The sequence below is a fragment of the Phacochoerus africanus genome, chromosome 5 (genome assembly GCF_016906955.1).
Source record: "Phacochoerus africanus isolate WHEZ1 chromosome 5, ROS_Pafr_v1, whole genome shotgun sequence".
Classification (NCBI taxonomy): Eukaryota; Metazoa; Chordata; class Mammalia; order Artiodactyla; family Suidae; genus Phacochoerus; species Phacochoerus africanus.
This window is the reverse complement of record NC_062548.1, coordinates 112,498,995-112,511,204: the sequence shown is the minus strand read 5'-3', so window position 1 is coordinate 112,511,204 and position 12,210 is coordinate 112,498,995. Positions and strand designations below refer to the sequence as shown.

At 52.1% G+C, this 12,210-nt stretch overlaps 1 protein-coding gene across 2 annotated transcripts in view; it reads right to left on the bottom strand.

Annotated features, from left to right (window-relative positions):
* Positions 1-12,210, bottom strand: part of XDH (xanthine dehydrogenase) — a 65,699-nt gene that overhangs the window by 39,640 nt on the left and 13,849 nt on the right. The window contains exons 5-10 of one of the 2 annotated variants that reach the window (XM_047782338.1): positions 9,268-9,394; positions 8,252-8,313; positions 5,062-5,130; positions 4,665-4,754; positions 3,221-3,362; positions 556-648 (exon numbers count right to left, since the gene is read on the bottom strand). In XM_047782338.1, the coding sequence (XP_047638294.1) occupies positions 556-648; positions 3,221-3,362; positions 4,665-4,754; positions 5,062-5,130; positions 8,252-8,313; positions 9,268-9,394 (583 nt within the window). The remainder of the gene's footprint in view (positions 1-555; positions 649-3,220; positions 3,363-4,664; positions 4,755-5,061; positions 5,131-8,251; positions 8,314-9,267; positions 9,395-12,210) is intronic. The other variant, XM_047782339.1, reaches the window with a different exon arrangement.

Sequence of the window (12,210 nt, the reverse complement as noted above, 5' to 3'; positions counted from 1 at the left end):
CGACCCCATCACAGCAGGAAAGCACTTCCTTACACAGCTGCTAGGGGGCATCACAGCAACCCCACTAAGGCTGAACCAGGATGCACATCCTTATATGGATAAAGAAAGTAAGGCTCAGAGAGGTCAAGGGACTTGCCCAGTGCCACACAGCTAATAAAAGAGCCAAGACTCAGCCCTAGGCCTGTTGATCCTATAAACAGAGTGCTCTTTCCTTGAAACCAGTGGTTCTCAACTCAATAAAATTAGATCTCTGAGGGTGAAGTCCTGGCTTTTCTTTTTTTTTTTTTTAAAGCACCCCCTACCTACTCCCACTCCCATGAGTGATTCTAATGAGTAGCCAGGATGGAAAACAACTACTGAAAATCTCAAGCCCCTCTCCCACTGACACTCAGCAGAGGAAGGCCATCAGCGTGCCCTTGTCCCCATGCAGGGCGGCTCCAGAAGAAGCAGGTGGCCGCAGGAGCCAGAGGGGAGGCTTTCTTGACACCCGCCATTCCCCATGCGACCGTCTGCAACATCCCAGCCCCTCTGGGGACCCTGGCAAACCTCCCTTACCTTCCAGTCCCTGTTCCACGGAATTCAGCTCAGGGATCCAGGCTGGGCAGATGATCACAGGAAACAGCCGATTCTTAAACTTCATCTCAATGCCTGGAGAAAAACAAGAAGCCTCAAATTAAAGGCCCGTTATCACCAGGGCACTTTTTCCATCACTGCACACAGGATGGAGGACACATTCACATCTGTAACCTGCCCCTTGGGTATCTCAGGATTAGAGGGTGCAGAGGACAAGATGTGGGATAAAGTGCAGTTTCCACACTATCAGCCCTGAAAGCTGTCTTCTTCTTCCTCTCAAAAAAAAAAAAAATCGAATTCAAATGAGATGAACTTGAACTCCTATGTGTGCATATGCATGTGTGTGCATATGTGTATAACAACAATATTATAAAACACAGGGCATTAAAATAAGTCAAGAACCCTTCTAAGGGCTTTACATATTTTAACTCATTTAATCCTCACAATAACTGTGATTTTTCTCTGTTTACAGATGAAGAAAAGGAGGTACAGGAATGTTAAGAAATTACACAGCAAAGAATGGGAACCTTTCAGTACTGGAGGGATTATTACAGTTGAGATGTAACAATAATAATAACATGAAAGTCTAATATTCAGACAAAAAAGGAAAACTGACTACAAGAGAAAACTTCGAGTCGGCCTCCCTATCCCCAACATCCGTCTGAGTTCTTAAGGTACATGGCTTGGTGGGACCAGAGTCTGTGTCTGCTTTCTGTCCTTCCTTCCAGGGAAGTTAGAAAGACAGACCCAGTTAGCACAGCACCTCTCCCAGCCCCGTGCACATGGCTGCAGGTGAGAAAGGTTAAGAAAGAAAGAAAGGTCTCTGCATCGTCCCCACCTTCTCATATGCCGTGGAGGGTCCCTGAAAGGTGGCGCAGGCTCCGAGGAGTCTGGCCTGTTTAAATATCAGCTCGTAGGACAAAGAATGCAGATGGAAGCAGTAAGTGGCCCATCTTGACAAGGGCCTCTCTGTGCCCGGCCTCCACGGGCTGTGTGAATAGGGGAGGAAGGGGTAGAGCCATGGAATGCTCCTTTTTTTTGTTCTTTTCATGGCCACACCTGCAGCATATGGAAGTTCCCTGGACTAGCGGTCGAATCGGAGCTGCAGCTGCTGGCCTACGCCACAGCCACAGCCACGCAGGATCCGAACCATGTCTGTGCCCTACACCGCAGCTCACAGCAACGCTGGATCCTTGACACACTGAGCGAGGCCAGGGATCGCACCTCATCCTCGCCGATACCATGTCAGGCTCTGTGGAGTGGTCTTAAGAAATCATTTCTGGAGTTCCCGTCGTGGCGCAGTGGTTAACGAATCTGACTAGGAACCATGAGGTTGCGGGTTCGGTCCCTGCCCTCGCTCAGTGGGTTAACGATCCGGCGTTGCCGTGAGCTGTGGTGTAGGTTGCAGACACGGCTCGGATCCCGCGTTGCTGTGGCTCTGGCGTAGGCCGGTGGCCACAGCTCCGATTCAACCCCTAGCCTGGGAACCTCCATATGCCACGGGAGCAGCCCAAGAAATAGCAACAACAACAAAAAAGACAAGAAAAAAAAGAAATCATTTCTAACTTGGAGCTCAGAACATCTTTGTGAATTCCTTTCCCTCGAATCTAACTGGGCCCAGGACATGGCATGACTCAAGGCAAGGAACAGGTCACATATCAAAGGACCCCAAAGATTTGCCATCTTAACTCGCACTACCTGGGCCATCATAATCCTATCACCTGAGGCACGTCTCACAGGCCACCCTGCCATCCTGACATGTCACGTTACTACAGCAGGGGACGGATATCGCACCTGCGCTCACAAGGTGGCCCAGCTCTGCACTTTCCTAGCACAAACCTGAGCCAGGCCCTCCTCTTTGTGGCTGCAGAACCAACCCAAACCCAGGGCTCCAGGGCTGCTTCCAGAGCCCCAGCCAGGGGTTCCCAACAAGCTGGACTTAAAACCACGTCCCCCACCCCAGGGCCTCTCTGAGACAGGCCTCGGTGGGGCCACCATCCTCTTCTTGGATCCTCAATGGGCTTGGGGCGCAGCCAAGTGGAAACAGGCCCAGGCCAGGCTTAGAAATGGATGGAGACTAGCAGGGGCCTGGCCACCTCTGCCCCTGCATCTGCAGGCACCAAGGCTGAGAGCTGCGCACCTGGAATTGCCTGACCTGTTCACATGTTGTGGGCCTCCTGTCCCAGGGGTGGCCCCATGGGGCAGGTGCTATGGTCATGGGCAATGCACACACACTCACTCCTGGTCATCTTCCTCCCCCTTGCCTTACCCCATCACCCCAGAAAAAGGGGGTGAGAGAGTGACATTTATGGAACCCCTAGTCTCCATCAGGCCCAGGCCCTGACATTGGCTTTCACTGTTCCCTCCAGCCTCAGACTAGGAGATCCTCAGGGAAGCCCTCTTGTCCAGGAGACCTGGGTACCCAGCTCTCCCAGAGTTCCTGGCGCACAGCTGGCTCTGTCAGAATAGATGGAGAACAGACACAAGGAGCTCCGTGAATGCTCAGAGCAGCCTTAGCAGAGGTCTTATTGCCGCCACGTATGAAATGGGGAACAAGGCAGAGGAGGAGAAGTCCGTTTTTGGAGGACACACAGAGGACACAGGGCCACAGGGCCACAGGGGGTGGACGCGGGCAGCCTGGCCTCACCGAGCTCTGTGTTCCCCACCACCAGCTTGGCCTCCGGGTGCTGCGCTTTGAGGTCCAACAGCTCCTTCAGGGTTGAGGCCTGGATCCAGGTCACACGCTCCCCTTCAAAACGCAGCTGCTTCTGCGGAGTGTCTTTCAGCCTCTGGAAAAGGTGGTTTGCTTACTGCACGGCCCCCTCCTCCCCCCCAGTGCCATTCCCAGCACCGCTGCTTTGAGTCCACAGGGGGATCGACTCTTCTAGTGATTTGTTTAACATTGAATTCAGAATGAAAGACAGGTCGGGGGAGAAGCGAGTGGAAACACCAGGTACTGAGGCGGGAATTACGTTGTGGCTCTTATGCATGTTACTTCTCGCAGTCTGTAGGAGATCTCCATCAGGGAGACACTCTTAGCCCCGCGTTTTACAGGTGAAGGAGGAATCTGAGGACCAAGGTTATGGGACCTTCAGAAGGTCACCTGCCCCAGGATGACTTGAACTGTCCCAGGAGGTGCAGGAGGAGACGGACGGGTGAAGGACGGGTGTTAGAAGGGAAAGCAGGAGTTCCTGTTGTGGCTCAGTGGTTAACGAATCCAACTAGGAATGATGAGGTTGTGGGTTTGATCTCTGGCCTTGCTCAGTGGGTTAAGGATCCGGCGTTGCCACGAGCTGTGGTGTAGATCACAGATGCGACTCAGATCTGGTGTTGCTGTGGCTGTGGTGTAGGCCAGCAGCTATAGCTACGATTAGACCCCTAGCCTAGGAACCTCCATATGCTGCAGGTGCAGCCCTAAAAAGACAGGAAAAAAAAAAGGAGAAGGGAAAGCAATGGAGGGCCAGTTATAATGCCCAGGAGGGGGGGAGGTAGAGGCTGGGAGAGAATCCCCCCAAACCCATGATGGTTTTACAAGGTTTCACGATGCAGAGAAAGGTACTCTGGGGCCTGCTGCAAAACCACTCTCCCTGGCTCGCCAGCCCCTGGGAAATGCATGCTTGAGAAACTCTGAGAGTGGCTTGATTGTGTCTTGCAGGAAATGTTGGAGGGAGAGGGCAGGACGCCCAAGCTGAGAAAGAGGGTGTGAGAGGCATCCCTAAGACAGGGCTGCAGGCCATGGACTGGGTCCTTTGAACCCAGCTCTCCTGTTTCCTTGTTTTTTAAGGAAAAGGACTGCTTACTGAGAGGAGAGTGGCCTGCCTAGGGGCTTAGACATGAGATTAGCCAGGAGGTTGACAAGTCCTTCTGGAGTTCCTGTTACCCTATGTGGTGTGCCAGAGACACCCCCACTGTGCTCAGAGTGACAGGTGTGAGAAAGAGAAGGGCAGGCCCCCGTGGGAGTACGTGGCACAGGGACCTGACATCCGGGTGTCAGAGAAAGGAAGAGAACTTCAGGCTGAAACCTACAGGACAAGTAGGATGCAGAGGTTCCAGGGGTGTGAAAGAAAGCGGGCTCCAGGGGCACTGCCTACCAGCAGCTCTGGGGGGAAGATGGGTTCCTGGGTGGGATCCAGGGGCATGAACTCCTCTGCGTTGAATAAAGATGGTGAGAGGGTGACCTGCTGGAAAAGGGAACAGGTGGGTGATACCGTGTCCCCTCCCTTCGAACGGCCCATGGGGCCGGCCCAGCCCCCTGTCCATGCAAGCTGGTCTGCAGCCCCCAGCTGGGCTGGTGGAGGGGCAGGTAGCTCCCGGGAAGCGGTGACAAGGAGGTTTAACCCAGGGCTACTGTGCCCATGCGCCACCCTCTCGGGCTGGGAGTAACCACCTCCTCTTCAGCCACGACTGCCCAGAGTGTGGACAGAGTCCCCTGCTCCTCGGATCTGAGGTCTGGCCCCCAGGCTGCCAGGCCAAGAAGGACCCACTTACCTTGTGGTCTTTCTTCTGGTTCAGGCAGCAGTTTGGGGTGTCCCCACTTCCTCCACAGCATCCGCCATCCTAGAGAGATAACCAACATCCACATACAGATATCTGCAAAGTTTTCACAGAAGCTACAGAACCTAGATTATTTCTATCAAGTGAAATCTGGATGCAATACCCGTCCCAGCATCAAGGGGAAGAACAGACCCCGCCCCCACCCCACCCCATCCCACCTGCCTCTGCAGAGAGGTAAGTCCTCTGCTCCAACTACTGTCTCTCGCTTGGTTCATGTAGATTAAATAACTTGAGAATAAGCAGATAGGACCTCTCCAGAAAGCAGCAGGGGAATTTAACTTTAAGACCATTTCTCCAGAAAAGCCCGGTCTTATTTTTCCAAAGCATCTCTTTGTGCCCGCTTTCCCACTTCAGTTCTGCTTCCTGAGAAAGCCTGCACGAGAGAAATCCCCTCCGGTTCTCGCAGCACTCCGGGGCCGCTACTTTAGACCATCAGGTTCGTGGGGATTGGCTGGGTGCCTCCCAGCTGGGTCTTTGTGGGGCTCCCGCCAAAGATGGTCCAGGACCGGAGCTGCGGCCAGAGGCGTGTCCCGCCACTGTGCCTGGGGGCCTCACCACTACTGATCAGACACTTGCTGCCAGCAAGCTCACACTCTCCATCTGTCACGGCTCTGGAGGGAGTTTACAGGTGAGGATCTGTCACCTGGGGAAAGGACTTGCTCAGGACGTCTCGCCAGAGGCCAGAGACCCAGCTCAGGGCGTCAGGAGACCCTACAGAACCACAGAGTTGTGCTAAGAGGCTAAAGTGGGGAACACTCCCAGGCACAGACCCAGCCCATTTCCAGGGCAGCCAACTCCCCGGGGGAGCAGGCTGGGGGGAGCCCTTCTGTACTTCAGTCACAGATGACATCGTTCATGTTGACACTTCCAAAAGGGTGGGTCACAACCCACCGGTGTTCCCAAGGGAGTTCTCAGAGGGCCAAGGAGGCCAAAGGTGTGGCCTTTGAGAACTTGCAAGCGCTGTCAGACTTGCCTCGAGCCTCTGCAGGTGCAGCTGCCCTGCCTGCACCGCACGCCTGTAGTCACCACTTCGTCACCGGCTCTGGGAGCGGCTCTGTCTATTCAGGGCCTCGCCCGACTGCCTTGCCCTTCCCTTTTGTATTTGGCCAGAAAGGGGAGAGAGAGGGGTCCCTCTGGTGCCTCTTCTCATCTCTCCTTGTGGAGAGGGAGTGATGTGGGGGAATGACGAGACCCAGCACACAGCGAGGCAACAGCCTTACTCACCCGGTCCTTGTGAGAAAGGATGTATTTCACAGAAGCAGATTTTTCAGATAATTAAAGTGCCAGCACATTTTTACTTAGATCTTTTTTCTTGATAACTCGATGTGTCTATGACATAAATTCTTGTCATGTACAATCATGTGTCACTGCCCCCAAGGTCGATGGAGGTTGGATAAGGCTGGGTTTTTTCCCCAGAGAGATTTCCACTTTTCTCAGTAGGCTGCAACTGCTGGGCTCATGCTTATTTTTATGGGTCCTCCATTTCTTTCCCCGCTGCTAGATGGATGTTGTCATTTCTTGCCTCCCTCGAGCGGACCCTCCTCTAGTGTGTGCTATGGCCGTGAAAACTAGACAACTGAGTTTGTTAGAATTGTGTGTAAAGTAAGAGTTAAAAGGCGCTTTGAATAAAGGCCTTGGGGGCTTCCAATGAGTAACATGCATGAGCTTCTGAGCACATTCTGTGCCAGTCATTTTGGCTGCTTGGAGCACCCAGTTCTGCTCTGCTCTGCACAACACTGCCAGGCAGCTGGAATGAGGGAGGGGCTGCCATACAGTGGACTCAGGGACCATTTCAGTGCTAAAATGCTGGCCCTCAGAAGGAGCATAATTGCCAGCTCCACTCAAAAGCTCCTGTTTTTTGAGGGACTTAGGAGGGCTGGTTAGATTGTCTCTTTGAGAAGCCGCCTGAGAAATAAATACATGGACAAAATTAATGACCCCTGGTATCCAGGGAAGCCTAAGCAATACATGAAGATCAAATATTGAGTAATGGAAGAAATGTACCAGTATCATAATTTACATTGCTCTTTACTAGAAATTTAAGGTGTGCCAGGCATTGTCTTAAGAGCTTTATAGGAAGTGCTTCCCAGGAGCACTGAAAGGCGGGGATCATTATAATCCCCATTTTAGAAACAAGGACATTTGCCCAGTGTCATGAATCAGTTAAAAGATAGAATGGGAGCTGAATCCAGGTCTACAGACCGAATCTAAGCTGTCAGCCGTTTTCGTTTAAATCCATTCCTCTGGGTCCCTCATCATCAGCAGCATTCACCAAGGTGTGGGGTTTTCTATCCTCAGAGGCCCCATCTCCAACCCCACCTTTTTGAGCTCTTTGGACACAAAACTCCTTGCTGTGTTGTCCCAACTCTAAAGGTCATGGAAAGGCGCAGGAGTCTACGACTCCCCTCAAGCCAGAATCAAACTGAGATAAGATAGTCTGAAGGGATCCATTTGGCCCAGATGGAGAATCAGGCAAAATCTAGGGGGTGGCAGGGGGTGGTATTAAGCCAGGGGAGAAGAAGCCAGCTCTCTGTCCTCCTTGCCAGGTGGCAGGTGTGTGTGTTTATGTAATCAATGCCCACGCACCCCAGCCGCGGTTTCTCACTCAGTTACACACACACTGCAGGAGTTCACTAACTGTCTGGAGATCTAATTAGCAGTTTCATAAGCCCAGCAGAGTGCCAAGTGCAGAAAGCGGCTGGGGCAGGAGAGGAGGAGGGACGTGAGCACTGAGCTGGGCTGGGCTGGGCTGGGCTGTCATTAATGCCATGTTCAGCACCTGTGCCATAGGTTGAGCATGCCAGTCTCCAAGGAAGGCTGCCAAGCCCAATGCCCTCGGGGAAGTTAGCTTTTGGGCAGCAGGTGTCTTCCAGGTACCAGCTCTCCAGACCCTCCCAGGAAGGAAAGTCTCCGTGCTACTGATGAGAACCGCCATCTCCCCCTGCCCCCTGCAATAAGAATGGCAGAGCCCAACATCTGGCACCTGCGGCAGAAGGACCCACCCACTGGCCATCTTATCTTTCATTTCTGTATCTCAGAGGCCCTCAGCATCTCTCCCATCTGTGATTCCTGAGTGCTACTGCTTCAGGAGCAGGGCTGCTGCTGTCCTGGGGCCCCCACGTACCTTGGCAAAGGTCCGGAAGCCCTGGAGGATGGGTCTGTAGCCTGTACAACGGCACAGATTTCCTGCAGGCCAAGGAAAAAGCCGCAATGTCAGCGCACGCCCCAGGGTAGGTAAAGGGTAGGTAAAGGCTTTGCTTCCAGCTCAGTTAAATGCTCTCTTTACATATTCTATTTTCATTGCTTGGAATGAACCTCCACTGCTGATATCTCTGACTTCAGAACATCTACCACTTCTTCCAGGAAGACTTCCTAGAATGCCTAGACTGAATCAGGTGCCCTTCCTAAGTGCTCCCATGTTGCCTAGTCATAGTGTTATCAGTGAACTTATCAAACTACATTATAAACTCTCCTCCCCTTCAGAGTATGAACTCCTTGGGAGTAGGGACTGTGTCTTTTATTCCTGTGTCCCTTACACCCTGCATGGTCCCTGACATAGGACAGGACTTCATGTAACTGATTGCCTAAATGGTGGATTGACATGAGGAATGAATGGGAAGCCTTCTCTATTCAATTCAGAGGTACAGACCCCAGGTCCAGACACCTGGACCCATCTACAGAATGCAAAGTAGGAAGCCAGTTCCCGCCCAAGACTCAGATTCATGGCCACCTGCCTCATGTATGGCCTTTGCCCTGCAGAATCCTGTCCTGATGGAAGCTGAAAGGCAGGAGGCCAGGTGACTAGCTTCTGTGCAGCTTCCCAGATGATCTCCTCCCACGCCAGCCACTCAAGGCCACGCCATCCTGGCACAGGGTGTGGGCAGGAAGACATCTCAGGAAGATGAACGCTAAGGCAGGAAACTCCAGCAGGTCTCCAACCATGCAAGTGTTCTTCAAATTAAGAAAGGGCCAAGCTTCCAGTCACTCTTGGCCGCCATAGTGGGATGGCCTGGGCTCTTCCCTCAAAGGGCAGTGCCTCAAACTCCTGGTCTGCTCCTGGCTTCCACTGTAGCCCTGCCCCACCCTCCGCAGAGCCCCGTTTGCCATTCCACCTCCTGAGCCGTGCCCCAAGGCCCATACCTTGGAAGGCATCCTCAATCTCCTCAATGGTGGGCTCGGGCTGGTTCCGAAGCAGCGTGTACATGCTCATGACAATGCCGGGGGTGCAGAAGCCACACTGCGAGCCATGGCTTTTGGCAATTCTCTCCTAAAAGGGACAGATGAAATAGACACCAGTGTTGGCAGAACCCCTCCCAGGCTGCCTATGTGACTCAACTGAAGCCAAGCCACGTTGACTGGCAAAGTAGGGTGGCAGTCCCTGCACAAAGTCCACTCCTTGTGCCACTGATGCCAACTGTGACCTTGGCCAGGTTACCAAGCCTCCCTAAGCCTTGTCTGTATGCTCGGGACATCCCAGTGCTTCTCTCCAGAGCTGTGCTGAGGCTTCAGTGAGACTGTTGACATAAAATTCTCAATATCAGACCTGGCACAGAGTAGGCAGTCGGCCAGTGGGAATTATTAATAAGAAACCACACCTTAAAGAACAGCGACTATCGGAGCCAGCAACCATTAGCGCTATTCCTTTCACTGAACAGAGGAGGAAGAAGGCCCAGAGATTCAAGAGACTGTGCACGATCACGCATGGGAAATGCAGAAGCCGTGTCAAGTTCTTTTTTTTTTTTTTGTCTTTTTGCTATTTCTTTGGGCCACTCCCGCGGCATACGGAGGTTCCCAGGCTAGGGGTTGAATCGGAGCTGTAGCCACCGGCCTATGCCAGAGCCACAGCAACGCGGGATCCGAGCCGCGTCTGCAACCTACACCACAGCTCACGGCAACGCCGGATCATTAACCCACTGAGCAAGGGCAGGGACCGAACCCGCAACCTCATGGTTCCTAGTCGGATTCGTTAACCGCTGCGCCACAACGGGAACTCCCGTGTCAAGTTCTTTTAACTACACTACCCCGCAATCCGAAACCAACCAGACAAATGAATGCATTTTACTCTGAATTAGAATGCCACTGTATTCTCCAGCGCAGGCAATCTCTGAAGTCCAGCGGGGAGTTCTGAATTGGGAAATGTGTCATATAGAATGTGCTATATGCACTGGATGTCACCAATTTTCATTCAAACCTGCAAGGTTTTTATTACAAGGAGATTCTTCTCATCCACATTATTTTTTAATCTCTTGGGAATCTCTCCAGGTACTTCTAGCAAGTACTATTGCTAGAATGCTGTATCCCCAGCGCCTGGCACGGACAGTCATTCACTTGACAAATATTTACTGAGAACCTGTTATGCATCAGGCGTGGACAAGGAACCAGGTCAGAGAGTGAAGAAGGGGGATGATGAGGTCCTTGGGTTCATGAAGCTTACGTCCTAGTCGGGGAAATACTGACACAAACAAAGAAGAAACATTCCAAGCAGAGGTCCGTGCTCTGCAGAGAATTAGTACAAGATGACATGGCCCAGAGTGACGAGGTCAGAAAAGCCACTCTGAAAAAGTGACCTTTAAGTTGAATTTAATAACATGATGGAATGGGGAAGAGTGTATCTCAGGGAGAGGGAACAGCAAGCACAAAGGCTCTAAGGACAGACGGTGCAAAAGCCTGGTGTGCTAGAGCTGCTGAAAGGCCAGGGTGGGCAGAACCCCCCGAGCTGAGGGAAGTTGATGAGGGGCTGGGAAGCAGCCAGACCATGCAGTTATTCATAAGCCAAAGTAGAGACCTGGATTCTTATTCTGGGTGTGACAATAGGAAGATTTTAGGAGAATTTCAGCAGGACGTCATATGATCTACTTGATGTTTTTAAAGACTCACTCTAGGTAGGGAGTTCCCTGGTGGCACAGCAAGTTAAAGATCTGGCATTGTCACTGTTGTGGTGCGGGTTCCATCTTTGGCCCGGGAATTTGTGTATGCTGAGGTGCAGCCAAAAAAAAAAAAAAAATCACTCGAGCTGTTGGGTGGGGAATGGTTGTGGGGGCAAGAGAAGAAATAGGGGACCAGGACACTGAAGTGGCCCAGGCAAGAAGGGATGGTGGCTTGGACTAAGGAGTGACAGGGGAAACTGAAAACGAAATGAAGACTTCATTGTAGATTTTGGAGGGAGCATAGCTATTACTTCTGGATGGATTTCATGTAGGGTATGAGAAAAGAATCCTGGGTGACTCCTAGATTTTTGCCTTGAGCAATTGGCTGGCTGTTTTTACTACTGACTCAGATGGAGGAAGAGTGAGGAAGAAAGAAGTTAGGGGGAAAATAGGGTTTTGTTAAGTTTGAGAATAGACCTGTATCTGGTGATGCCAGGTAGGCTGCTGGAAGTAGGAGTCTGACCTTGGAGGGGAGGTCAAAGCTGAAGCTATACCTGTATGAGTGCATTCACATGTAGCAGATGGCATTGAAGTCATCTAGGGAGTGTGTGAGGATAGGGGAAGGGCCCAAGCCAGAGCCCGGGGTGCTGTGGCCATGATTACGGACTGAGCAGAGGAAGAGCTGCACACGGACAGAGCAAGGAGATAGGAGGAAAATGAGCAAGGCAGGAGAAGCCAGGAGAAAAATGCAAATGGACAAAGGGGATGTGGAATCTACAGCTTATCTGGAGCCAGAATAAGTGCCTTGGGTATAAGGATCAGTACCATTGGAAAGAGAGGGCTTTCGCCTGACTGTAGAGACAGGATCCCTGTGTTTAAATGGTTCATTCTTTCTTTCATCTATTTGTTTCAAAGAAAATGACAAGGCCTTATGAACCCTCTCACACCAGCTGCAGGTTGGACAACTTTAGCGATCTGCCCTTTTCCTACCTGGGAAGCAAAGCCACAGGAGTGAGGTAGGATCACCCCACCCACGCGGAGCCCACAGGACTGGTCCAAGCCACGCCCTGCAAAGAGTATAATTAGCTTGCTCTACTGGTGGCCTGGCTCCAAGATTCACGTAAGGGGCCTGAGGGAGGGCAGCAGGATCTAAGCCACAGGTCTCCTCCAAAGGCCAAGGGAAGATTAAGAAGAGGGTGTGGCTCGGCCACCTCCT